Below are 27,716 nucleotides of genomic sequence, written 5' to 3' on the forward strand. Positions count from 1 at the left end.
CAGGTTGGAGACCCCTGGTCAAAAGCATTCTGGCCCCTGGTGGGGATTTTAAATTACCAAGATGTGTTCTGTCATGTTAAGCTTCACTTTTTGGCAATATACCTGTGTACAAGCCTACCAAAAGGCAACAACTGACTTACTTTTGTCACCTTAATCCCATTACAGTACACCAAATGGTTCACATCAGAGCTATCAACTGTTTCCTGCACAAGGAACACAACAAACTGGCAGGTACAAGTACTGACCCCAAATCAGCTCGACATCTCAAAGCTGAGCACCGCCCAGGAGTGACACAACAGAATAAACCCCCCATGTATCTGTACAAGCAGCCTCAAAAGGCTCAGAAATGCTTTAGCCATCAACAGCCAGAGTCCTCTAACTGACCTGTAAAGCAACAGCCTAAAATCCCTTAGAAAAACAACAACAACTCTCACTTAGTTAAAAGAAAAAGGTTAAAGATAATTTGAATGCCACTATACCAGCAGCAGACTGGCTCAGCTTCCAGCAATGAACACAGGACCAAAAAATAATAGAGACATTTATAATTGTATCTCCTAATTGTGATCTTTTTTTAGAAGATAATGACTTACCAGATCAGCTCCTGCCTGAAGTAAGACATCTGCTACGTCAGTATGGCCATTCTCACAGGCGTAGGTCAGCGCCGTGTCCCCTGTCGCTGTCGTGGCATGCACGTTAGCCCCTGAAGCAGCAGGAACGACCACATTATCATTACAAGAGTCGTTACAGAGAACATGCCAGTCTCTTCCCAATCTTTACCACATCAGATAGCACACTATTAACTTCCCCCTTCCAATCCTACCTCCATAAAATCGACCTCTTAATCATCTTCTAGAGGAATTAAAAAATAAACTTAACATAGAAGTTCAGTTCTGAGTGCGTTTACATCATCTTCAGCTTCAAAAGCTCAATTAGGGTCCAACTAATAAATCCCTTTAGGACCCACAAACCTTTGCAGGCAACTTCAAGAAGCTGCTGAAGAAAACAGGACTATGGGAAAAGGTATTTCTCTCAGGGTTACATTAATTCTCTACAAAGCTGTTAATAAAATCACTCCATACCTGCAGCTAATAAATATTTAACCAGCTCCAAATGACCCTCTTGAGCAGCCTCCATCAAAGGTGTGGAACAACCCAGTTCTATGTCAGCTCCTGCTTTAATAAGGAAATCGGCAACCTCCAGAAAGCCTCCACAGCAAGCCAGGGTCAACGCTGTTTCCTGCGTCTCCTCTGTCTGAGCATTGATGTTTGCTCCTTAAAACAGAACACCAAAACCACATGTCCATCACAAAACAGTAGTTAGAGACCAGCAAAGCCCACTCCTGATGCACAAGGCACCATCTTCCTCCATATCTCATTTCTGAGCCGTGGAAATTTTCTTCTAAAAAAAAAATCACAGAGCATCAAACTAAAGCTTGATTTCCAGTCTCTTCAGCACCTGTGAGAAAAATCCAAACTCCTTCTGCAGACCAATCCAGAAGGGCTGCTTACAAGTAAGCAAGGAATGGTAAGCAAGCTACTCCCAACCGCTCAGAAAGGAAAGGGTGAGAAGTTGTTGAAGGAGAACCCAAAAATCAAGAGTACCCCTCCCAAGACATGCAGATGCCCATGGAATTAGTGCACAGGGGGCACGGCAATCCTTACCTTGGCCAAGTAACAGTGCCACCATCTCCTCGTGGCCTTCCCTAGCCGCCTCCATGAGCGGGGTGTACCCTTCATCGTTGACCTCTTCCAAGTTGGCGCCGCGTTCAATCAGCAGAGCTGCCAGCTCGACGTGCCCGCCGCAGGCTGCCAGAGTCAACGGGGACTCGAAAGAGTCTGCAGGCATGTTCACCTGAGCTCCGCTGTCCAGAAGTAACCTTGCCACTTCCACATGGCCATCCTGGGGATCCAAACAGACCCAGATCAAAAGGCTGCCAAAAGGAAAAGCTGCTGCTCTTCCCCAAAGCTTTAGTCCGTCACCACCTCAGGTCTCTCAGGGAACACGGAAAGCAAAGCATGAATAAACAAGTCCAAAACCACAATGAACCTTGCCTGGCCGTTCTCCTAAGGATTCTTCCTAAGTGTGTGGATAAAAGCTCCATCTCTACTAATAAAGAGGCCCCTGAAGAAACAACAAGCACAGGTAACTGAATATGTTCCGTTCAAAACTAACACACTGTGACCCACATATCGACCTTCCTACCAACGGTGTAAGTAACAAGCTGGTCAACTTCTCCACATTGGGCTCAAGTTCCACATGTTTGGGATCTGTATCATTGAGGGGGGCGCACAGAGGGACAATGGATGGACAAGGAGAACAGAAGAAAAAACAAAACCCAAGCAGTTGAGGAGCTCAACACTGTTTTAGAAGCTTGCCTCCTCCACAGGAACACTAACAAGATCCTCCAACACGCAGCACTCCTCTTTGTCAGAGACCATGAGACTCAGAACTGTAGGTGCTAAATTGTCTAAGGAACAAGTCACCACTCAAACAAACTTCTTCTTGTGTTCTGCCAACAAGCTCCCTGCAAACAGCACATGCAGCTGACTAGGGAGAGAGAATTAAAGAGAACTGCAGTCAAAAAGAAAGAAGTATCTTCTTCTGGATGTCAGGCAGGTGCTGATGCTCTTCCTCAAGCCTTTCCACTGCAAACCAAAGCTCCACGCTGTGTCAACAGGAGGAAACACTGAGTGGAATCTGATGTGCAATTGGAGTGTTTGTAACTGCGGTGTAGTTTAGTTACGGGTGTGAGGAACACAGCTTACTCACATCCATGCAGACTCTTAGTGTATATGAGTGTTCACATGAGATTCCCAGCTTTGGGGGAAGGAGATGGAAGAGAGGACAGGATTTTTGCCTCTTTGCAAAACTACCTCCCTGCTCAATGTACCAGCAGAGTCAGGACTCGCCTTCTCCCTACAGGAGCAAAGCCACGACACGTGGTTCACTGGGGGTGTCTTGTACATCACAGGAGTCACCCGAACTACAGCCGTCCCTCCGCAGAGTCTTGGCAGGATTTTCCAGACACCATTATCATTCTGTCAGACTTGTTCTACCAAAATGTACCTCCTGAGCTTGCTTTCTTCCTTTGGAAGCAGAGATACTTGAGAATATGATCTTCACCATCTTGTCAGTGTGCCATAAATTCCAGACCTACTTGAAGTGTCTTTTTGGCTACCTGTTTACACTGGAGGCCTGGCAGCAACATACCCAGATGCCATTTAATTCTGCCTTTCTTTAGACAGACACAAGAGATCAGCCCAGACTCTCCCAGCCTGTTCTCTCCATGAGGGAATCACCATCCTTCAAACCTGGGGTAACCACAGCGGGAAGGTCTGACACACATGACACAGCAGGACTGTGTAGAATTAACAGCAGCTTACCAGGAATTCAAGGCTGTGCCAAGGCTGTCAGTGACCAGGGTAAACACACCACCATCCCAGCTTAACCAGCTGGAGGCAGCAAGCCATCACCATCCTCCTCACCAAGAAGCCCCAATCCCAAGAGCTCCTCACCAGACACAATACTCCCCACTGCATCTGGCATTTTGTATGCTTGGCTGTTTTTCATACCTGCTGATATCCAGGGAGTGAAACATGATTTCCTCTCAGGAAAGAATCTAGGCCATTAACTAGGCCATATTCTCTCGGATGAAACGACAATACTATTTTAGGGGAAAACTCCAGGACTCCAGAAAGCCTCTTTCCACGGGGAAATGCAGAAACAGAACCCTAACCACCAGGCCCTGGCAAGACAGCTCACTGATCACCCCTGATCACAACAGATACAGGGAGAGCGGGACACAGCTATGCTTCCAAGCTGGGTATGTGGGCCAGGCAGCCTGGAGAAGAGCTGCTGCAGTTTATACTGCAGGAGGGACTTCCATCCGTGCTTTCACCAGCCTTGCGATGGGGGGGTGCTGCTCAGCTCTCCTACAACAGCTAGGAAGAGCCACACAGCTGCTCTTAGATCCCTATAAGTCCTCTGCCCCAGCTGCACAAGCACATGGAGTCTGTTTCAAACATCACCCACTGCAGGCCATCCACCTCCAAGATAATGAGCTTGCTTGGGGAAGAGGAAGCTGGAGCTGGACAGACCTGCTGCTGCTCCCACAAGGCAAGGCCCATTGCTCAACACCTCATTTGCATCAAACCACTGTTAACTGCTGCCTATAAACCAGTTCTCAGAAAAACTCTTCCTGCACGCCTGGTAGGACAAGGTTCAAAAGTCCCACTGGCTCACAGGCAAGTGCTGTGCCACATACAAACAGTTCTCTAACACGTTCAAGGTCAGTGCTACTCAGGAGAAGACAGGCTGCGGCTGCTGAAGAAAAACAACTATCTCTGCTGATAACCAGGTGCAGCCCCTGCACTGCTCTATCACAGACTGCAACCTTCGCTAGAGAAGGCTGCTCCCTCTCCCAACAGAGCTGAAGGTACCCGAGCAGCAGTGTGGAAATGCCTGCCTAGGAGCAGTTTCCTGCAGAAATAAAGGGATGGGCTTTTCCCTACAGCTCCCTACATCTTAGTAAAGGAGGGAAAAGGCAGGAGTGGGTGCATGGAAAAGAAGACTTGCTCCACGAAATAGGAGGTTTCTCTGCAAAGTTCTGATCTGCCAAGAAGCCTGTCTGATGAGAAGGCTACCACAATATCAAACAAGATAGTTTTATCATCACCTTCCAGGGAGCTCGCTGCAAGGACAGTGCTGGTGATATTCTTGTGGCTAATCTATTAAGCTCTCAGAGCCAGAGATAAACAATAGCTCAAGCCCTGTTTATCTACACGCCTGCCTTGAACACATTTGTGAGAAGTACAGTAGCTTCTGTTAACAATTCCCCTATCTGAAGCCATTAACTTCCTTCAGTAGACCTTATCTGGCTGATTTTAGAGCCATCACAGCTACTTCAGGGAAAGGAAGACTAAATAAGGATCAGGGCCACTCCCCTGTGGCCACAGACCCACAACTACTTGTGACACTACACAAGGTGAGTGACATGGAAAACCCAACCCATGAGGAATGGATGTAGAGATGAGGGTAAAAAGGGAACCCAGAGACCAGCCTGTGGTTTGACTTTTAGGTCCCGTTTTGAGAGGCAGGATTCGGAATACATTGGCGTAAGGCACAGACAAACCTGACCCACCCAGGCATGCTGCAGCTACGGACCCAAAACAGAGTGGGGAAGCTCTGCTGTAAGCCTTGTGCAACAGCCCACTGCAATCCGGGGTCACAAGGAAACCTGGGGGTGGGGTCTAAAATGGAGCCCAGTCCTGCTCCGTTTGGTTTCGTTTTCATTTCTGAAGTGGGCAGAGTTTCAGAACACCCTCGGCTCTGGAAGCACCAACCAGCCCCTGCTGATGTCCAGTACTCCCTTCCTTCCAGTAACTGAAAGCAGCATACAAACAGGAGGGGAATCAACTTTTTAAAAGGGTAGACAATGGCAGGACAAGGGGGATGGATTAAAGCTAAATGGCCTTGTTAAACTTCATCCCATTGCTCTCAGCCCATCCTTCCAGTCTGTTCAGATCCCTCTGAAGAGCCTCCCTACCCTCAGGCAGATCAACACTTCCTCCCAGCTTAGTGTCATCTGCAAACTTACTGAGGGAGCATTTGATCCCTTCAGCATTGATAGATGTTGACTGGACACAGGACTGAGCCCTGGGGGACGCCACTCGTGACCAGCCCCCAGCTGGTTCCATTCACCACCACTCTTTGGGCCAGGCCATCCATCCAGTTTTTAACCCAGCTGGGGGTCCACCTGTCCAGGCCAGTGGCAGCCAGTTTCTCAGTCAGAATGCTGTGAGAAACCGTGTCAAAGGCTTTACTGAAGTCCAGGTAGACACATCCACAGCCTTCCCCTTGTCCATTAAGCGGGTCACCCTGTCATAGGTGGTGATCAGGTTAGTTTGACAGGATCTACCTTTTGTATACTCATGTTGGCTGGGCCTGATCCCCTGGCCATCACACATGTGCTGCATGACAGCTCCCAAGATGACCCTCTCCATGATCTTCCCCGGGACTGAGGTCAGGCTGACAGGCCTGTAGTTCCCCGGATCCTCCTTCCAGCTGTTCTTATATATGGGTGTCACATCTGCCAGCTCCAGTCGAGAGCTACTTCCCCAGTCTGCCAGGATTGCTGATGATGGAAAGGGGTTTGGCCAGCACATCTGCCAGCTCTCTCAGCACCCTCAGGTGGATCCCATCTGGCCCGATTGACTAGTGGATATCTAACTGACCAAGTAGGTTGCTAATCAATTCCTCCTGAACCATGGGAGCTTTATTATTCTTCCCTTCCCTGTCAGCCCATTCCTGAGGATGAGTACTCAGAGAATATCCATCTTTGCTATTAAAGACTGAAGTAAAGAAGAAATTAAGGACCTCAGTCTTGTCCTTATCCCTTGTCACTAATGTTCCCTCAGCATCCAATAAGGGCTGGAGATTCTCCTTGCCCCTCCTCTTACTGTTAATGTACCTATAGAAGGACTTTTTATTATCTTTTACAGAACTGGCCAGTCTGAGTTCCAGTTCAGCTTTAGCCCTTCTGACTTTCTCCCTACATGATCTCACTAAATTCCTATAGTTGGCCTAAGACACCTGCCCCTTCTTCCAAAGCTTGTATTTTTCCCTCTTTGTCCCAAAGTTCTTCCTGGATCTCTCCACTCAGCCAAGCTGGCTTCCTGCCTCGCCAACTCCTCTTCCGACAGACTGGGACAGCCTGTTCTTGTGCTGCCAAGATTTCCTTCTTGAGGAGCAACCAACCCTCTCGGGCTCCTCAGCCCTCCAGGGCTGCCTCCCATGGGATCTCATGGAGCAGCTTTCTGAACAGACCAAAGTCAGCCCTACAGAAGTCCAAGGTGTTTGTTCTGGTGTTTCCCTTTCTTACTTCTCCCAGTACTAAGAAGTCTATCAGCTCATGATCACTGTGCCCCACGTGTCCTCCAACCTTCACATCCCCCACTAGGCCTTCTCTGTTGACAAACAACAAGTCCAGCAGGGCACCTTCCCTGGTGGGTTCATTCACCAGCTGGGTCAGGAACTTGTCTTCCAAACACTCCAGGAACCTGCTGGACTGCTTCCCCCCTGCTGTATTGTACCTCTAGGAGACATCCAGTAAGTTGAAGTCCCCACTAAGGATGAGGGCTGGTGATGGTGAGACTTCTCCCAGTTGTTTAAAAAACAACTCATCAGCTTCCTCCTCCTGGTCAGGTGGTCTATAGCAGACACCCATCACTGTATCTCCCTGATTTCGTTCTCCTCTGATTTTTACCCAGAGACACTCAACCCTGTCTTCACCATACTCCAATTCCAGGCTGTCCATTCTCTGACATACAGGGCTACCCCACCTCCTCTCCTACCCAGCCTGTCATGCCTGTATAGTTTGTAACCAGCAATTGCAGCACTCCAGTCATGTGAATTATCCCACCAGGTTTCTGTGATGGCAATCACGTCATAGTCTCCTCTAGTTACACTGATTCTCCCACTTCAAGATACTTGGCTGTTGCTGTACAAAGGATTTTCCAACTGCAAACCGCTCACCCAGAAGCCCACAAAGTTACCCAGAACAAGAGATCCCGTTCTGTTCCAATCAATTATTGTCATTTACTGCTGGCTACCTCTTCAAGTCATTAATTTCTCTGAACTGAGGCCACAAAAATAGCAGTTCAAGCCAGGCATCTGTGATAATTCCAAGGACAAAGAGCAGCTGCCATGGAACACCCCAAGGAGAAGGGCAGCCTCCAGCGCCTGCTCTGGAACACTCAGCATGGCTGTACAGACTTCTGCCACATCAGGACAGAACGACGTGCACCCAGACATACAGAAACCTACTTCAAAGGAGGGGTTAACAGCTCACGTGGCTGAAGTTTTAGCTAGTGTTCTTTTGCCAAAGGGCCACAAAGTACACACAGGAGAACCCAAACAGGGCACCATGAGGTGCTGTGCTGAAAGGAGACCAGAAGGAATCATGCTGTTCCTCCTCAGGAAGCACAGGGAGCGCTCAGGGCTCCAGCTGCGTGCCACTTACCATGCAAGCCTCCATCAGCGCAGTGTGCATTTCATCTGTCTTGTGCTCCTGGTCTGCACCAGCCTCCAGCAGAAACCTTACCATTTCCAGATGGCCTGCAGAAGAATGTATTTAACAGGTAAAGCTACAGGACAAAGTCATAGAAAGGGTCTAACACACATCGTGAAGGTTACACAGCATTTCTACGCCCTAAAAATGACATCTGGAGCAACGGAGAAAAGCACACAGACAAATCATTAATGGGTAAGGTGAAAACCCTAACAGCCTGGATGTCTTCTCTCCTGTTCCACGTATCACAGGAAAAACTAACCAAGCACAGACTTTTAATCTTTCACCTCTGCTTTCCCACCTGACTTCAGGATTCAGAGCCCAATCCCATTTCCTCAGAAATGCAATGACCTGGGGTCCCACACCCCTGTAAGCACAGCCCTGCTCTGACAGTGGCACCAGAGACACCTCCTGGCTTAGGAGAGTATTCAGCATCAGCAAACCACACGTTTGTCAAGAGAAGGGCTAAGAGCCACAGAAGCAGCTCTGCTACTGACATCAGTTACTGCACAATGCCAAGAGCTGCTCTAAGAAAAACTGTCCTAAGTGACCATAAGAGCAGCTGCCCAGATGTGCAGGCACCTTTGGCCTCTGTGTTAAACATCTTCATCCCTTGCTTGGGTGATGCATGATAGCTGCCTAAAGTTCCCAGGGAAGCAAGAAAGGTGTGTTGCCAAAGCTCTGACACCTGAGAGGCAAGGTCCTACACCCTGCATGTTTCCCAAGGGCCAGTCCTTCAAAATTAATCATTTCTGTACCTAAGCAGAGGGATCTCGTGTAGTACCACTGCAGTACAGAAGGTTTACCAGACTTAGGCTACGATAAAGCAGATTAGTCCCTTGTCTCCTCACTCATTTAACAGACAATCTTTTAAAGCATCATAATGATGACTTTGACAAGAGGCTTCTATTTTGATACTTACATTCTCCTCACCCACTGGCATTTTACACAGGGCACACACACGGTCTGTAGTATCATACCCAGGACAAAAGCATCAGGAAGCTCAAAGCCTTTAAAATAATTTTGTCCTGGACAGCAAGGCTGAATAAACACCTTTGAACGTTTATCCACACCTGCCAGGCTCTTCCACACTGGTTACACACAGAGTACGTGGTACTTTACCTTTGTAGCAAGCCAGCGTGAGCGCACTCTCCTTGAACTCATTGGAATGGGTGTTGATGCCCGCTCCGTTCTCCAGCAGCACCCTGGCCACTTCCACGTGGCCAGCACTGCCCGCTTCCATCAGGGGAGTGTGGCCATTCTCATTGTGGTCCTCGATGCTGGCGCCCGATTCCAGCAGGACTTTCACAACGTCTACGTAGCCACCGGCACAGGCATACGTGAGGGCTGTATTGCCTGAAGCCAGAGAGAAAAAGGGTTGAGAACAGAATTGGATAGCTTTTCCACACTGGGAACTTCAGCTGAGGCTCTGTTTCTAAGTCTTAAACACCTCTAAAGGGTTAGTTCAAAAAATTCTCAGGTCTTTACAAGGAGATGAAAACAAACTCCATGGGATAAAGCAGAAAAACATATCTGAACAGAACAGTCCAGGAGTCTGCCTTCATGAAAGACACCTTGAGAAAGTCAGGGTCAAAGCAGGGTTACTCCTCAGAACTACTTCAGTGAAGAAGAAAAAATGATAAAAGAAATAAGGTGTCCCCTGGTATCCCAAGAGTTCTCATCACCCAGGATCAGCACTCACTTTGTCAGCAGATTACCCACCATCTCTGCTTCAAGGCTGACAAATGAAGACAGACAATTTGGTCACCTCAACACAAACACCTACCAAACTGCCAGGGGGTCACCTACCAAACTGCCACAGAAAGCAGCAGGGGGAAGGGAGCATCTTCTCACACTTAGTATTTTCCCCTGGTTTCTGAGACCTGACACTAATTAATTTCCTATCTCCACAAACTTCCCTAATTGCACTTAAAACACTATGTGGCAACAAATCCTACGTACACAAATACCTTTCACTTACTAACTGACCTCACTTACCTTCGTACATCCGCAGCCAGTATTTTACAGCCTCGTTTCAAAGACAGAAAAGACCAGCTATCCAGTAAAGCACAAAGCAGCCTTCTGCACTGCTTGGCTGGGGGCCATTCCTCCCCAGTTCTCACACCGTTTACCCCCCCACTGCAAATCCCAGCTTGTCAGTGGCTCTGAGGAGCTCACACACTCCTTTACCTGTTGATGACTGCGCGTTCACATCAGCGCCATGAGCTAGCAGCAACTTGACAATTTTGACATGTCCACCATTAGCAGCAGCCATTAAAGGTGTTATGTCTCCTTTAATACCACGGTCCTCTACATTAGCATGCATTGCCAGGAGAACCTGTGAACAGAAGGGTGATCAACAGCACTGGCAAGTGACAAACCGGTGTGCCAAGGCGGCTGAAGCACCACACAGAGCCTCCAGTTCACTAACACACAGTTCTCTGCTAGAAACACTAGTGGAAAGCAGCACAAAGAACACATTAGTAGCATTTGGTTTATGTAGGGTCTTCATTCTCCACAGCCCATCAGCAGGACAAGGGGGAATGGATTAAAGCTGAAGGAGGGAAGGGTTAGATGAGATCTTAGGGGGAAGTCTTTGCAGAGAGAGTGGTGAGGGGCTGGAAGGGGCTGCCCAGAGAGGGGGTGGGTGCCCCGTGTCTGGGGGTGTTCAAGGCCAGGTTGGCTGGGGCCCTGGGCAACCTTGTGTAGCTCCAGGCCTGGAGGTTGGTGTCCCTGCCTGTGGCAGGGGGTTGGAGCTCTGTGATCCCTGGGGTCCCTCCCAACCCAGAGCAGTCTGGGGTTCTATGATTCCTGGTGCGTTAAGGCTGCAGCACTTTAATTCAGCACAATTCTGTCCAATACACACATCCCAAAACCCAGGCTCAGAAACCAACCTGCGCAAGCTCATAGTATCCCGCTGAGCAGGCTAAACAAAGGAGGCTTTCCCCTTCTTCTGTGTGCTCGTTCACACTCCGGCCTTCAATTAGCAGCTTCCGCACAGCATTTACATCTCCTTCTGAACAAGCCTCTGCCAAGCTGCGGCTAAGAGAAGACAGAAAGCATCAGGAAGTGACAGTGGAGTACCCCCGAAACGCTCTGCGTGCAGCGTACAAATCCAACAGGAGGATGCAGGCAATGGAAAAAGGAAACAAGCTAAAGAAGGGCCGACCACTAATTAACGAGGTGCCATTTCTGCATTTGAGGTTTTCCACATAACTTCAGTGAAAGCTGAGTACTGGGCATACTTGGACACTCCTGTAAGTGATCTTTAACAGGAGGTGACTGAAGAAGCATCCGTGGGATGACCACTGAGGTTACCAAGCCCTGCCTTACACACAGAGGGAGCAGACAGCCTGCTGAGTGACACCGTGACCATGGAATGCCACGGCACTCTGCATGCAGCACAATGGTGTGTCCCACAGAAGCCCAAGACCTTTCCAGTAATCATTTATGAATCTCAGAGCTAAGCACTAACTTGCTTTCTGAAGCAGGGCTCACCAAAAAGTAGAGCCTGTTAAATCACAGTAAGTACCACACCGTGAGTATCCCTTCCCAAATCTGCAGCCGCTGCTCTGAGTTGCATTCACCTTCTCTTCTGCCTCAGGAGCAGAGGACATGAAGTCGCCTGTGCATCCTAGTGATGCTTTAACTTCTCTTTAGCACTGTAACTGTTAAACCAACTAAACCAAGCCCTGACAAAACCGATCCCTTCCCCTCTGCCCTGCACAGAACACCCCAGAATTTCACAGCACAATCCTGTGTTTCAGTGGTGGCTCTAACTCATCCACATCCATCCAAAAAGCGTGAAACATTCCTGTTGTGAGTGACCCCAGCCAGAGAACTTGGGGTTCTCCTTTTACGCCATCAGCTCTTCACTGCTGCCATCCCAACTCTGTCCCAGTTAAAGACCCCACCGGAAACCTATTTCCAACCCCTCTGATCCTGCCTTCGGTCTATGCTGCTGTCATTCTAAAGCCATTACTGCTTGCTGGCAATAGGAACTCCAGCCCAGCACACTATCTGCTCCTAATAACCAGATCAATAACAACAGCCAAGACTACCAGCCTCACCCCACCCACTGCCCTTTCCTCAGGGGGGTTGGAACTCTGTGATCCTTGGGGTCCCTTCCAACCCAGACCAGTCTGTGATTCTATGATTTAGGAAGTCCCATCAACACAGAACTAACTCAAAAGGTGATGGCAAAATAAAAGTAGTTGGCAGAAAACTTTCCCAAGGCAGGTAACTCCACACAAACATGAGTGATTCTTAAACCACTCAGATATAGAAGCAGGTATTTGTGTAGCAAGGGCTAATTTCTACCCGTATCTTGTACCCAGGACTCCTGCTTTGTTTGTGCCATCAGACAATAGAGAGAATTCATTCTCAAACACATCTGTTTGCTGCATTTCCCACGCTCATTTTCATTTCCCACATCCTCTGTCCAAGTGACAACTTGGTCAAGAGCCACCCGTCACCCACAAGAAGAGCAGTAATGGGGGCAGGGAGGGTCAAACACAGAAGTGGGCATAGCCCCAAACTGCTCTGCTCCTCTTTTTATGCCCCAACAAACACTACCTGTTAAGAAGCACAGTGGCACTTGGCTGTTCCTCCTAACACTCTGTCTCTGTTGTACAGCAGCGACAGCCACAAAGAAGCCTCCTCATTCTTCCCTGCATGAGCATCCCCGTAAGGCAAAGCCCCCACAGCCCAAAGGGAAGAGGCAGGGACTCATGGCTGAGCTCTGCCCCAGGTTCTACCTCACATGACAAAGGTGCTTGACTGCCCCACAACACTGCTTTGCTTCCTCAATTAACACTCTCAAGTTCTTGAAAGAAGATGGATTGGGAGTTTTCCTTGTTTCTTTTTTGTCCCAAAGCCAGCTTCATGTCACCAAACTACTCATGCTGGGAGCTTCTCTTTTCTGGTACAGACCTAAGGCCCACCCATACTACTTAAGAGCTGGGAAATGTTGTTTCTATAGCTGAAGTTAGATTACTGGGAGCACGGTTTCTGAGTTCTAAGCAGCATTAACTGCTTTGCTCCCAGTGGCCAGACCTGACAGTCCAGGAATACTTAACTGGAGAATCGCACATGACAACTTGGCACTCATTCCACTGGAGTAAGAGCTTCACCACCCCATAATCAGAAGCGATATGACAATGTAAACTGCTTCTAGAAGGAGCAAACGACTGGAGAAGTCCCATCTGAGGTTTGGCTTACTTGTCCGTCTGCCCTGCGTTCGCTGTGCTCTCTGCTCTCATCCGGGTCAGCGCAGCGGCAGCTTCATCCAACGCGCAACTGACCGACGACGTCAGCCTGCGCAGCACCTCAGGATCTGCAAAGGCTTTACCATCAGCTGTAGACAGCTTACCTATTCCTTTCATTCCCATTTACAACGAATCGGTAAGCATGCCAAGAAAGGAGAGAACAGAGAAGTTGAAATTGAGCCTATGAGCTCCATGGGCAGAAACACTGCATGAACTACAGCTTCCAAAATCAAGGCATTAACTGTTTACAACACTGATTTAAAAGCTGCACAGAAGGCATTACTTTTCAACTGTCAACAACTACTTAGTACAAGCCACCAGTGAAGCTTCCCATACAGGAACTGTTACAGAAAGAAAGCCTCCTTGAGCATTTCTGGTGTGACAGAAGGCTGCAAGCCAAGGTTGGGTGGTGGTTTTTACTCAGGCTTTTAGAAACCCAATGTTGGAGGGGTAGGAATAGAAGCACAGCCTTCACGCAGCACTCTGGCTTTCCAAAATTTGCATTACTTTAATGAATTTCTTCCTCTTCCATGACTCCCACAACCTTGCCAAGTTCACACTACCTTACAGCCTGCTCATATGGATTGTACCACGCTCGTATGGATTAGCATTATGCAAGCAGTTCCAGTATGGACTCATGTGCAAAGGCTTCAGGGTTAAACCCGTATGGGACACAAGGACTTACCTGCAGCTTCAAGTAAAGCTTCTAATCTTGCCTGGGTTTCTGGATCTACTGTTCTCAGGTCAGCACCATCGGCAGTACTTGACAGCAGCAGTTTAGAAGCTGTTTCCAACATTGGGTTTTCGAGATCATCCTGATCCAAGATAAACGATTCCACCTGAAAAAGAACAGAGCTGGTTTAACAATGATGTAACTGACCAAAACATACTTAAAACAGTAAGACACCACAGTCGCTGTTATCACTTAGAAAGCCCAAGTATTTGGTTAGCCAAGGCATCCTCCTCTCACTCAGAAGCCTGTTATTTCACCACCAAAGCAACGAGCTTTTCCAGCACCACGTACAAAGAACACACGTTCCATCACCTCCCCCTTCCCTGGGTGACTAAGCCACAGGCTACACTAGCACAGTGTGAGACTGACTTCACCCCTCTACGCACACTCCACAGGGAACGTGAGCCAAGAGGTAGCACTCCAGAGGGCCTCAGGGTCCCCACTGCCACCACTCCCCATGCAAGCTGAGCTCTGTTTGGTTTGTTTTCCCTCCCCAAAGCATCAAAGATACATAAAACAGGGAATAATTGTTGCAAACCCAGTCACTTTTCAAAGAAGTAACCTGCCCTCAAACAGCGTTAGGCTCTACTTGCACACAGAACCAGCAGCACTAAGTGATCACGATTTTAGTGTCAACTCTTTTCTTTTGACATGCAGAAAAACTCTCTCAGCCAACTCACTTCTTTCTGATGTCTCCTAATCCAACATTCAAAATCAAAGGACCAGCAACACGCTCCAGGTATCATCCCTATACGTTCCACATGAGCTGGTATCACAGCATCTCAAGAAAACATTTCCCTAAGACACCACCTACAAAGTCTGCACCCCATCATATCCGTCCTTTCCAGAAAACAGGTGCTGAGTGGTCAATGTTCTTCTAAAGACCCCCCTTTTCCTGTGCTCCCCACTTGTTTTGGTTGTGAGACACACAGGAATTAAGACAGACATCAGTACAGTAGGGAGAAAAGCCCCAGTAGCCATTTGTGTTTCACTGCCTGTTCAACAAGAACTGGGTCAAGTAGCTTTAACACTCCTTGGGGTTCCAGGAGCACACCCCTAAGCCTAGGAACTGGCCATCAAATCATTTATTAGATTATAAAGACCAAGTTTAAATACCCCCCTGTGAAGCTCAGCAGCCTCCATACTCCATACCTGCAAAACTCAGAAAAATAAAAGCCAGCCCCAGACCCAAAGCTGATGCACACAACACCCTGTCCAACCAAACAACCCACCCCATGTCAGCCACTCCTGCCACACACCTGGAACTTTTGCCAGCTCTGGATAAAAGCCACTACCACCTGTAGCAGAATAGTAATTTCCACATGGAGTATGCTCAAGGTAGAAATACAATTTGTTTTCCTCCTCAGAGCCATGCGTGTCTCTGATGGTCACACAGTCTCATGAGCATCACGAGTTCAGATTCCTGCAGATAAACGCCCCAAGACAAACCCGAAGAGTGAGTACCTCATCTCAGGGCTCCTGACACGTCTCCCTCCATCTTCCCACCTACTCTCTTGCCACAAGCAAAGAGCTCACACCACAGTTTGTCCTTCCACAGCCTGCCTCCAGCTCGGAACTCACCAGGAGATGGAACGCCGTGGTCACTCAGGAGGCTGGTAGGTGGAGGCCTCCTTTCTGAACCACTGCCCACTGTCACTCCAAGGATATCACTGAGAGCCACTATCTCCTGCCAGGCAGCTTTGGGCAATGCACCAGAGACGTCTCAGGGCATCACCTCCTTCTTCCACAGCTCGGAAGCCTCTCCTCTCCACCCTCCTTCCCCAAACCTGGGGGTACGGCAAGCTGAAGGGGACAACTTTGACTTGTGATGGAAGCAGCTCTGCTTCAAGAACCATGGACAACAGGACCATCCCACAGCACCACATGATGCTCTTTGCACTGCTTTTCCCAGTGACACTCATATGGGCTGCAGCTTTCCAGTTTGGCAACTGGTGAAGGCACCTCCTCCTAGTTTCCTTCAGGCACAGTTCAGCCCTGCCTCCCCAGCCCCTCAGCCAGCTCTGCTCAGAGCAGTCTGTGGGCCAGCTTTGGTTCATCCAAGGACTGGCTGTTTCTCCTCTTCCAGGGCCCAAGCCTGCTGCAGAGAAGGGCTGTAACCAGTGCGCAGGAGCCAAGCAACACATTTCCCCACTGGAAGGCAAACTCCTGAGCAGCAGGAAGGATTCTTGGCTCCCCCAACTCCTGCGAAATCTCCTCCACTTCAGACTGACTGGAAATATCTCAGCTGAGCGAGATAGTTAACAGCTGGTCACGCTTCTCCCTCACACCATGGAGTATTTGCTAGGAAACAAGTCAAAATAGGAAGACGTCTCTCCCCACTCACATCCTCTCCCCTCAAATTAGGTCCTTTGCACAGTTTTTAGTTTCAAGTGGAAAAATCTTCCCGTTTTCCTTCCAGCTGAGAATACAAGTGTGGTATGATTCTAAAAACAAGGAGCACAGGTAGACAGAGCAAAGACAGAGACCCGTGAACAACAGAGCACCATGGCAGCCCAAGGTTAGCAGGAGAAAGCATCTCTTGCAAATGAGTTTTGAAAGTGTTTCTATTATGTGCTGTCATTTAAACCACTCCCAAGCAACAGCTCAAGTAATTAACTTATTGAACAACAAATTTAGGCTTTTTTATGGTATTACATAGAGCTGGGGTTCCTTTCCTAAGGCATAAGAGACACATCTTCAACCTGTGCCTTGCACCAAGCCTCCTGCTATGCTCATCCATACCCACAATATTGCCTTTCCATGGAAGAGCTTCCTCAGATCCCCAGTCCTGCCCTTCCAGGCTGCCCAACATGACACCAAGCACCAGGCAGTGTCTGACAGCAGCGACTGCCACCGTTCTGCTCAGAGGGAAAATTCCATCTTGGTTTCTCAGCAAAGACTGCCGCCTCTACAGAAGCTGCAGACTCCAGACAAAGCATTTCCATTCACCAGGCCAAGTAAACAGACATTTCCTTTAATGGTCTTCAGACGTATTTTATTTCCCTGAACTAAAAACACGTCTAGAATGGTACACAAAAGCTCCACCTTACATATCAGAACAGTTCATGTGAGTTCTCAGTCAGTTTTTCTCCCACCAAACAATACTCTGACATAATCCAATTGTTCACTCCCCAACAGAAGGCCTTTTACAAGATTTCTCCTCCTCTCTCATCCTGCAATAAAAAATCTGTTCTGCACTTGCCCAAGTTTACTTGGCCTGTCATCACCTCTGCTGTGTCTGATGCCTCTACCATCAGAATGAGGACAGAACACCAGCGATTCAGTGCACAAACTCTGCATGCCCATTACAACCCAAGGATCACTACTGCACACCTGGCCAGACCACGATCTCCTGGAGAGAGTGCAGTGGAGGCTACGAAGGGGGTGAAGGGCCTGGAGCATCTCCCCTGCGAGGAAAGGCTGAGTGAGCTGGGGCTGTTCAGCCTGGAGAGAAGCAGCCTGAGAGGGGATCTGATCAATGGGGATCAACAGCTGAAGGGTGGCACACAGGGGGACATGGGCAGCCTCTTCTCAGGGTCTGTGGGGACAGGACAAGGGCCGATGGCCTCAAGTTGGAGCCCGGAAGGTTCTGCCCCAATGTGGGGAAGAACTTCTTCCCAGTGAGGGTGAGGGAGCCCTGGGACAGGCTGCCCAGTGGGGTGTGGAGTCTCCTTCTCTGGAGAGATTCCAGCCCTGTGTGACCTGTCCCAGGGACTCTGCTTTGGCAGGGGGTTGGACCCCATGGGCTCTGGAGGTCCCTTCCAACCCCTACACGTCTTTGATTCTGTGACCAGACACGATTCTACTCTGGTGATGCTCTGCAACCTCCCTGATAAGAGGTTCTCATCTTGCTCAATGCCATGCAATGAACAAGCCCAAGAGCCCAGCCAAGCCCCTCTGTGACTTTGGTAACACCAGCCGGTTTAGTGCCTGAGCACCGTGCTCTGTGCCTACCCAACCCTCTGTAACACCAAGACTCCACATCACCACAGCAGCCCAGGAAGCGTCACCAGAGAGGTTCAGGATGAGCCTTCATCACTGGTGCAGAACAATAAAAGTACCTTGATAAAACTTTGTTCATGAACAAGTGCAGAAGGCAGTTTGCTTCCAGCACCCCCACCCCGCTAAAGCCCTTCCTACAGAACAGCAGCCCATTAACTACCCCACTAATTGGCATGTAGCTGCCATGCGCAGCTCTGGTCATGAGAAAGCATCTCCAGCATCTCTTGATCACTGGTGTACAGGTCTTCCTGAACCTCAGTTATGCTCTAAGGACAACCCAAGAGACACTAAGCGAAGGGATGGAAGGAAGGTTTCTCTTCTCCTCATCTCAGGTTCCATGCCCAGCCTCAAGGGCCCATTTTGCTGACGGCACTCCCCAGCCCTCCTCCTTCAGCTGTCCTGGGCACACACACAGTACTCTCGGGGCCAGAAACCCCGTATAAATGATCACACTTAACATGCCATGACTGTAACGTGCCACTAGAAAGGGGACACGCAGACGGAGGGCAGCAAACAGTCAAAATCTGCTGCCATTAACCCAGCGCAAACACTTGCCCAAACACTTGCTCCCAAGAAGCTCAATAGCACCCTCAGCCAATGCCCCCCCAGGAGCAACGTCAGTCCCGAGCCAGGCTTGAGCTGCTGTTTATACTGACCCAACAGACAATGAAGTTCTTCTCTGTCTGGAAGCCTTCCACGAAGGCACGCTCAAAACAAGTAGTAAACAGTTCTCCAAGTATCAAGTAAACAGTGAAACCCAGTTAAGTGTCTGGCAGAGGCTGGAACAACAGGTCCCAAAGGCTGGGGAGCAGCAAGGCGTGCTCGTGAACAGAATGGGACCACACGCTTCTAAAGCCTCAGTGGTTTTTAGCTCCAAGAAGGACAGCACCCAAAACCTGACTTGGATGAGCCCCATTAGCCCAGACAAGGCTTCCCAAGGCCCAAAAAACACCCTGTACAAGAAAAAAATCCCTTCTTGGCAGGCTTTTGTTCTTGGGGCTGGCCCCTATTTTCTAGGCTTATAGGCCAAGAGCAGATTTGTTTCTCAACTATTGGCAGGGCATTTGCCTCCTGCTAGGCACAAAGGACAACTTTAGAATTTGCTGCATTTTTACCTTGGTGCTTGGGTTTTGGAGTTTGACACCCAGAGGGTGTCAAGGCCTGGGATCAAGCCTTTCCGCAGAACCCAGCGTACGAGGAATGGGTGCTCCTGCTGCACAGCCAACCTCCCCACCTCAAAACCTCAACCAGCAGTCCTCATGCATCCCCTCTGACTGAGCTACAGCTTGCAAGCACTCTTTAACAGTCTTTTTTCCCAGCTCCAACATTTTTGGAGATCAGTACATTTTCAGAGACAATACCAAGCACAACAAGGATCTTCAAGTCCCTCAGGTACTGCAAAGCCACCTTTGGACCCAAACAACAGCCATGACCAGGGTAGTTAATAAACTTTGGTCCCACTATACTGGTACGTTACTTGTAGAGCAATGAAGCTTCAGATTCTTCCCTTTCACAGCCCAAACACATCTCATACTGTAAACTGCTTCAATCCCATTCACACGAGGAACTCCTCAGGGGAGCAGCAGAGCCCGACCCACAGTTACACCCCCTCCCTCTGGCTCCAGCAACTCACATCCAAGATAATCTCAGCTTTCGCTCCAGGACAGGTTTAGCTCTCTCACCACCCCTGGCAGACAGCTCATTATTTCTGTCCCTGTCCTTCATCTCACTAAGACAAGGCACTGGCTACACCACCACAGGCTGAGTTAGAGCCAGACATACAGCTCGCCCACCTCTCCCAGTGAGTGTGTGGCACCGGGCAGCAGGACACGAGCACCAGCTCATAAAGGGACAAGCCTTTCCTTCGAGATCCTGGACCAGCCTGCAGACTGCCAGGAGGCTCAGGACACTGTCAGGATTTCCCTGGGCATCCTCTGGTACGAAATATGGTCCCATGTCCTCTGTTGATCAGTTCCACTGAGCAACCGCTGAGCACATCTTGAGGCCTCAGGGGTTAATGTGAACTCCTTCCTTTTGTGACAGTGTCCTGCAGTATTGTTAATATATATACACACATCTTTCGTGCAACTTTCACGAGCACTTAAAGATCCAGCATTTCCCCCACTGTTCCCTCAAGGAATATACCCTACAAGTCTGTTTTACACAGAAATAGCAGCTTTTATACTATTAGCTTGTAATCGGAATACACAGGAGAAAATAAAACAACATTCTCAGTGCAAGAACAAAGTCCAGCTCTGACTAATAACTGGTTAAGTTTTCTTGGCACGGCACTGCCAGGTATTTTTAACATCTTGTATCTACATGTTCAACTCCTATCCAGGGATTCACGAGGCGGGAGTCAATGCAGAACACCACAGGGATATATTTGGAACATGGCAAACTGGGCCAGGTATTGCAAACATGTTTCTTTCCCTTCAGCATCCAAAAACCTAACATGCAGACAGGCAACCCAAACTTCCACACATTGCCATGCTAATTCCATCCTGGTTTTAACCTTCAAGGGCTATCAAAGTCTTTATATGTAGCTTTCAATTCTCCATGTTAGCAGCTCTCTTGGACTCAGACTAAACACTCGTTATTCCGATGGTACTTCCTAACACCCAGATAGCACACAGGTACTCAGTTTCTTCACTAGTTGTCTTCATCTCAGCTACAGGTCAGCTCAGCACAAATCTTCTCAGCCCCTCAAGGCTAAAGCAACACCTTCTCTCCAGACCTTCTCTGCCGCTCCCCCTTACCCTGGAACCTCTTCCCTGCAGAACATCACCTCTTACACTCCCCAAACACGTTAAACCCCCCTTAGCTGAAAGTCAGCTTACCAGAAAAGATACTCTGATATGAAATGTCCACACGCTGAAACAAACCAGCAGCAATAGATGCTGACCTGCTCAAACTCAGCTTTAAGGAAGGTGCCTGGTTCTGCCTTTCCCCCTCAGGCTATGTGCTTGAGGTGAAGTTACCGCCCAGCTAACACAGGTTCTCAAACCGTGTTAAGATGTCCATCTTCACAGCATTAATAATGTGCTGAATTAAGAACTCCACTTGTAACTTCACTCAAGACAAGCCTCTGTCATTGCTCCCCACTTCTGTGGGGACTAAGCAGAACGACCCGATTCATACAGCGCAGCTCCCAAGTCACAGAGGTGAGGCACTGGCCCTTTACACACAACACCCTCGTCTTCAGAGCACCATCAGCGCCCTGTTCCTGCCAGGGAAGGCCCAGGCTGTGGCCGAGTGAAGCTGGCTGCTCTGCCTACCCCATTCCAGCCTCGCAGGCCTTGTCTTCCTCAGCTCTATTCTGAAACAGGAACGAGCTCCGTGATTCTCCCTCGCCCTACCCACTACAACAGCAGCGTTGTCACCACAGACACAGAGTGTTACAGCAGCGTTTCTCCCCTGCACAGCAAGGGCTGCTCCCAGTTATCTGGGATACACCATCAGATCTGTTGTCTTTCCACCATACAGTGACCCTCCCCAAACCTAAATGCCTTGTTCAGCAGAAACCTGAAGCCTGGCAACTGGAACACCTCAACAGCATCTCCTTTCATTTTACTCCATCGACTATACACCCGGGTGCTCTCGCTGCTGATAAAAGAAACAATCATAAGGGGAAGGGAGGGAGGGACCACGGTGTGAAGAGTAACAGCCCATGCTGCTGAAACAGCACAACACCGTCCTCACGACTGGCAGTGACAGAGATGCTGCTGCAGGGACACCTGCATTGCTACCGCAGTGTGCTCCTGATGGTGAGACAGGTGCTGGTGCATGCACAGCGAAACTCCCTCCTCTCCTCCATGGTCCATATCCTCAGCATAAACAACAGCAAGACAGGCAGATTGATCCCTGTCGCTACTAGAAGGCTGTGAATCTAGAAGAGAAAACACCTTGATGATTTTCCACCCTCCCCCCCTTCAGATCTTCATTCCAAATGCTTGGCATGCTTCCACACTAAGCAGATTCATGCATTAGCTGGTGTTCAGCTGAAATCGCTCGTGCGAGGAAAATTTTCTGCCAAGGTAAAAATAACACCACCTCAACTCACAATCTTACTCAGCTCCCTGCCCTGGTTTCACATTTGTGTGGGGCGGGGGAAAACATATCCAAGTTTTAGTCTCTGACATGAATAACAGGATGTAAAAAATACCAGAAAACCCCCTAAAATCACCAAAACACTCTAAACCCCCCTACCATCATGCTCCTGAAGGCTCAGCTTCATACCATGCTTTGCCCTGACAGTAACAACAGTATTTCCAAGCAAGTACCTGAACACAGGTATGCACCTTCACCCTCCCCTGAGTCCCACCAACAAGCTCAAGACAAGCATCCAACAGAAACCATCTCTTGTGGGGTGGGCCTGGGAAGACTGGTCTGTAGAAGCAAAACTTCTTAGACTCACATGGCTAACTCACACGGACTGCTGCTGGACCAAGCGTGAGATGCAGGGGTCTGCACTGGAGCCAGGGCCTAACAGGTCACACCTGCAACAAAGGTCCTTGCTGCACTGTCACAGAACCAGAACAGGACAGCTGTCTGCACAGCCACCCTGACAACCAAAGGATACTGAACAGCCTGATCCCACACCAGGCTGGTTTTGCTGTCCTACAAAGTCACCTGTCACCTCTTCCCAAAGAAGAGACATCAGTCTATTGGGCAGATACAATAAAGGGGACGCAAAAGAGCCATGAAGAGAAGAGATGATGTAACTGAGCTTCAGGGAAACCCCCAGTGTCACACTTCAGCAACAGCTGCAGCCCCCTAAGACTCTCTCAGGTCTCTGCAGTAAGCATCACTTAAGCTACTTAGCAAGTTACTGACAGGGCCACACAACCCAGAGCCTACTCACTACAGCTGCAAAGCTTAGAGGGGTTACATTGCTCTGACCACCAGCCAATTCTCCCCCTAGGCTGTATCCTGGCTCCCTAAGACAAGCCCTCTGAGCTTTACAAATGGCATTTGAGCATCTTCTCCCTCTCCTCCTGCTCAAGGACACCTCAAGAACTCTTGGGATCAGCTTGCAATCAAAGCACATCCTGAGGACCCTGACCACAGACTCAGGCTGACTCCTAAGCGTGACACGGCCAACTTCCACAGGCCTAGCACAAGGACTAAGAACACAGAGAGAAGGAGGGGTATACACCACCACAGCTGTATGAAAGTCTTGCAGGTTTGTCATGCAATACATGCAAACTGGGGAGCACGTGAAGCGTGTCACTGCTCTTAGCAGATGACTTGGGATGTCTAACATGAAGAGCACCTCAGTTCACAGTAACGTTGGCGTCTGAGCAACGTGCACTCTACTAGAAAAGGACTAAGCAGTTCGGCTGCATGCTGTTCTGTCCTCTTCCTCACCACCCTACTTCCAAGGGAATAATTACTCTCTTAAGCCTTAAGGAAGGCTTTTTTCCCAAGAAAGATAAAGCCCCGAACTCCTGGCCACATTCCTATTCCACTGGACTCACCTTTGCTTTGACAGTCTGCTCCAAGGACAGCTTTAATGGATGCATTCTCAGTACAAGCATTTCCAAGCCCACAGCAGATCACCCTGACAGATCCACGTCAACCAATTCAGAACCCTGAAGCACCCTTTGTTTGAATACACCAAAGGAAAAAGGGAAGACTTAGAGAAGTTGAAATCCTGAGCTGCTAGAAGGACAAAAGCAAGGTTTCAATGCTGCTACTCTCTAAGGGCCAAGCCTGAAACCCCAACAATAATCTGTCATCCCCATCATGGGTTATTGCAGGGGGCTTGTCCCCAGGTTGGTTGCCCAAGTCCTCAAGGAGAATTACCTTGAACTGTCTTTTGCAGCTCAGTAAATAGCCATTTCTCTGTCACTCACCAGCTTTGTTGTAACTAATTAAGACCCTTAACTAACCCTTTGAGAAGGGAGGCTAGAGCAGCTTAGCACAACCAATAGTGGCCCCCAACTTCTCACAAGCGCTGTTTCTGGCACAGCACCTATTGCAGGTCACTGGCCCCACACACTCTGGTGACAGTTCAGTTCAGGACTGTACACAGCCCTCCATTCCCAGCTGAAATGAGTTGTTATTCTAAGGACTGTAGATCAGCACAGCTCAGCAGTGGAAACACGCTGTCGTAACGTCTGTGCAGACAGAGCGAGCAGTACCCAAGCTCCACGGCCTCGCCTTCACCCCCGTTTCTAACAGCATCCTCGGAGGCTGTTAACACAAGAGCGGTTCTCTCAGATTTGGTTTCCTGCAAGGAGGCCTCAGATGACCCAAAGCAGCTTCTCTGTAGCTGCTACCAGAGAAGCTGCCCAACCTAGCCAAGCCTACAGGTTCAGAGGAGAAAAGGGGACAGGCTTTATAGCTATTCATGTCAGTCATTACATGACCACCCTCCTGTCCCTCAATACATGTGACACAAACCACCAGAATCCCATGTACAAATACAAAAGACAAGTTTCCCCCAAGAAAGCCTCCACTAAACAGTACGTTTTCACTGACAGAGCATGCTCTACTCGTAAGGTCAACAAGAGGGTAACCATCAACTTTCCCAGTCTTCATGAAGAGATGCTTCAGCTTTGCTGGACCTGCCAGAAAGCATTTCTCAGTCAGCACAACTTCCCAACGATTAGCCTCGTCAGCTTGGCTGCATTCCTCCCTGCATCTGTGACTACAGCGGTGGTAAATCAGCTACAATTCCCACCAGGAGTTCCCTCCTGCTCCCTAACTACTGGCAAAGGACTGACTTCTGTTCATTCCTCAACCCTGATCTTTAAGCCAAAGTTAACCCCAAAGCAGAGGGCAGCTCACATGCTCATTTATACCACAAAACCTCCCACCAGAGGACAGACCACGCTGCCGCGCTGGCTGCACACACACAGAGGAAAACCTCCATTCCCTGAAGGTTTTGACACACAGACAAGCTCTTAGGTCAACAATATTTGCTTCAGCAATATCAGAAGGCAAGCAATCCGTGGTTGTCCACGTGCTTTCGTCTCCACACCCCGATATGGAGATGCACAGATTGATCAGATCACAGGACAAGGGAAATAGTGGGAGCCAAAACAAAGGACTAAAGAGCTTGTGTGATGTCCCAACAAGTGATGTTTCCCTCGGGACTAAACCTCAGGTCTCCTGATGCCTAAGGCACTGCTTTATTAACTCCAACACCATGTCTCCCACCTCTAGACATCCCAGACCTCCCTCTCCCCAGAGCTCTCCAGGCAACAGCTCTGTTGTGCCAAAGGAAGACCTGCCTGGCAGCGTTTTGGGGAACCCATCGCAGCCATCCTTAGCTCTGCAGCAGTGACGAACACCCCACTTTCTTGTCGGGGTGAGGGGAAGGAGCCCACAAAGCTACAGGTTGTGAAAGCACAACCAACCCTTGCCAATGTGACATTTAAAAGGCTCCGTGCATCACATCAATTTACTTTAAAACTCTACTTCTTCACTTGGATTTGGGGTGCACACAAACCTGATGCTTAAGAGACTCCCCCTTCCCAATCACAAAGCTGTTCAGTTACCAGCTAAAGCTAGGAAAACCAACTCCCTGCTGCATAACCAACTCCTGCTGTACTTCTGCAGGGGCACTGGGAACAACCTCTCGTCTGAAAACCACCAGAGTTTCCCTCAGCCAGAACTACTAGGTTACCCAAAGGCTGCATCTCCAAGCATCTCAAACCCTGGTACAACATCAGCCTATAGCATCCAGCAAGAAGCCAAGATACAGCTTTTTCTTTTGGTCCTCATCCTTTATTTTCTGGTCAGGATCATGAATATATATGTCAGGCATCTACATGAACTGCTTCACAGAGAAATGGAGGCACAAGTGCAATATTCTGACAGCACCCTGCCTGAAAGCAACTTCTTTTCAAGGAGGAAAGCAGCAGCCCAGCACAGGACAGCTCTGTGCACTGGGGGGTACAGCAGCCCCCAGCTTCCTCAGACAGGCTCTTCAGAAGGCTGCACAAGCAGTGCTGTGCTGCAAGAACTCAGGTTATTTACTCAAAGGCAATGGTTAAGGTGCAGAGGGTTTATCTGGACACAGATCAAACTGCACTCTTCCATTACACCGTCAGAGAAGCATACAGCAGTTATACCAGTACCACAGTGTGCAACCACCAGAGCTGTTTCCCAAGCAGCTTGCACAGCCACGAAGATGCATGCCAACAGCTAGGTCTGAGTGGAACACGCTGAGGGCGAATGACTCAAGGCCCCCCACCAAGCACCCCATTTTCTCAGCAGAAAACGATGTGGACGTTGGGATAAAGCATCAGTACAGCAGCTGATTGGAATTTGCCACTTAGAGGACGATACACCCACTCTGAGGCAGCAGGGTCGCATTCTATGCTAGCAGGGCAGGAAGGAAGCGTGGCAGTGGCCTTCCCGGCCTGGGGCAACACACGCACCCCATGGACCCAGCAGGTCCCTGCCTTCCTCACCACAGCGCTGCAAAAGCTATGAATCCAAACCAAGAGGCCAAAACACCACCCAGGACTGCAGAAACCCTGTTGTGCACACACACACACACACACAGCACAGCCACAATTCCTCCCTGTCGGCAGACTGTCTCTTTGCTCGCGCTCAGAGAAATGAAGATCTGCTGTAGAGGAAAAGACATGTCAGTGGCAGACATCCATCTCTCCCAGCAGAGCCAGAAGGAAAAGCTGTCTGCCTCCCACTCCCGTCTGCATGTTTTGCCTACTCTGTATAACCTATACTCCCTCCAGAACCCTTTTTCTCCTGGAAGACAACACCAATGAATTCAAGCTTTGAAAAAAAATAAAGCAAAAACCCCAAGATAACCATTGTCATTAAACAGCATTTCCACTCCCTCAAGGAACACAGGAAGCCCAGCAGCGCTACCAGCCCTTTCACCCAAGCTGTGTATTGCTCCCTCACTGTTCCCCTCCAGAAGCACCCCCTCAGGTCCTCAGTGCCTCTGGACTGGGCACTGGTGAGGCTGCACCTTGAGTGCTGGGTCCAGTTCTGGGCCCCTCACTCCAAGGACATGGAGATCCTTCAGCGAGTCCAGAGAAGGGCAACCAGGCTGAGGAAGGGGCTGGAGAGCAAATCCTCTGAGGAGCGGCTGAGGGAGCTGGGGGTGGTGTTCAGCCTGGAGAAGAGAAGGCTGAGGGGAGACCTTCTCCCCACCTCCACTGCCCTGCCAGGAGGGTGCAGAGAGGTGGGCGATGGTCTCTTCAGCCAGGGGACAGGAGATGGGACGAGGGGGAATGGGCTCAAGCTGCCCCAGGGCAGGGTCAGCTCATCTGGGAGGGAAAAGTTCTTCCCTGGCAGAGTTGTGGGGCTGTGGCACAGGCTGCCCAGGGAGGGGGCTGAGTCCCCACCCCAGGTGTGTTTAACAGACGGGGAGATAGGGTGCTCAGGGACATGGGTTAGTAGAGGACAGGTATGACTGGACTCAATGAGCTTAAAGGGCTTTTCCAACCTTAAGATTCTGTGATTCAATCCCAACTGCTTTTGCACACACTCTGACACGTGCATCAGGCACCAAAAGGACACACAGATTTCTTTTATCATTGGCTGTGGCTACTGAGCACCAAACCCAGAGCACAAGGGGCCCACACAGCACAACACCAGTTGGGTTTAACACAGAAATACTTTTAGCTGCCCACATGTTTTCTTACACAGATTTGGCAGG

General features: G+C 49.4%; 1 protein-coding gene across 2 annotated transcripts in view; it reads right to left on the reverse strand.

The window, feature by feature from the left end:
* ANKRD17 (ankyrin repeat domain 17) overlaps window positions 1–27,716 on the reverse strand; it is a 92,227-nt gene that overhangs the window by 33,817 nt on the left and 30,694 nt on the right. For both annotated transcript variants that reach the window (XM_084266632.1, XM_084266633.1), the window contains exons 2-10: window positions 14,021–14,174; window positions 13,289–13,445; window positions 10,963–11,110; window positions 10,259–10,406; window positions 9,191–9,424; window positions 8,021–8,115; window positions 1,662–1,899; window positions 1,080–1,271; window positions 591–700 (exon numbers count right to left, since the gene is read on the reverse strand). In XM_084266632.1, the coding sequence (XP_084122758.1) occupies window positions 591–700; window positions 1,080–1,271; window positions 1,662–1,899; window positions 8,021–8,115; window positions 9,191–9,424; window positions 10,259–10,406; window positions 10,963–11,110; window positions 13,289–13,445; window positions 14,021–14,174 (1,476 nt within the window). The remainder of the gene's footprint in view (window positions 1–590; window positions 701–1,079; window positions 1,272–1,661; window positions 1,900–8,020; window positions 8,116–9,190; window positions 9,425–10,258; window positions 10,407–10,962; window positions 11,111–13,288; window positions 13,446–14,020; window positions 14,175–27,716) is intronic.

Source organism: Gallinula chloropus, assembly GCF_964237585.1.
Source record: "Gallinula chloropus genome assembly, chromosome: 7".
In the NCBI taxonomy this organism is placed as follows: Eukaryota; Metazoa; Chordata; class Aves; order Gruiformes; family Rallidae; genus Gallinula; species Gallinula chloropus.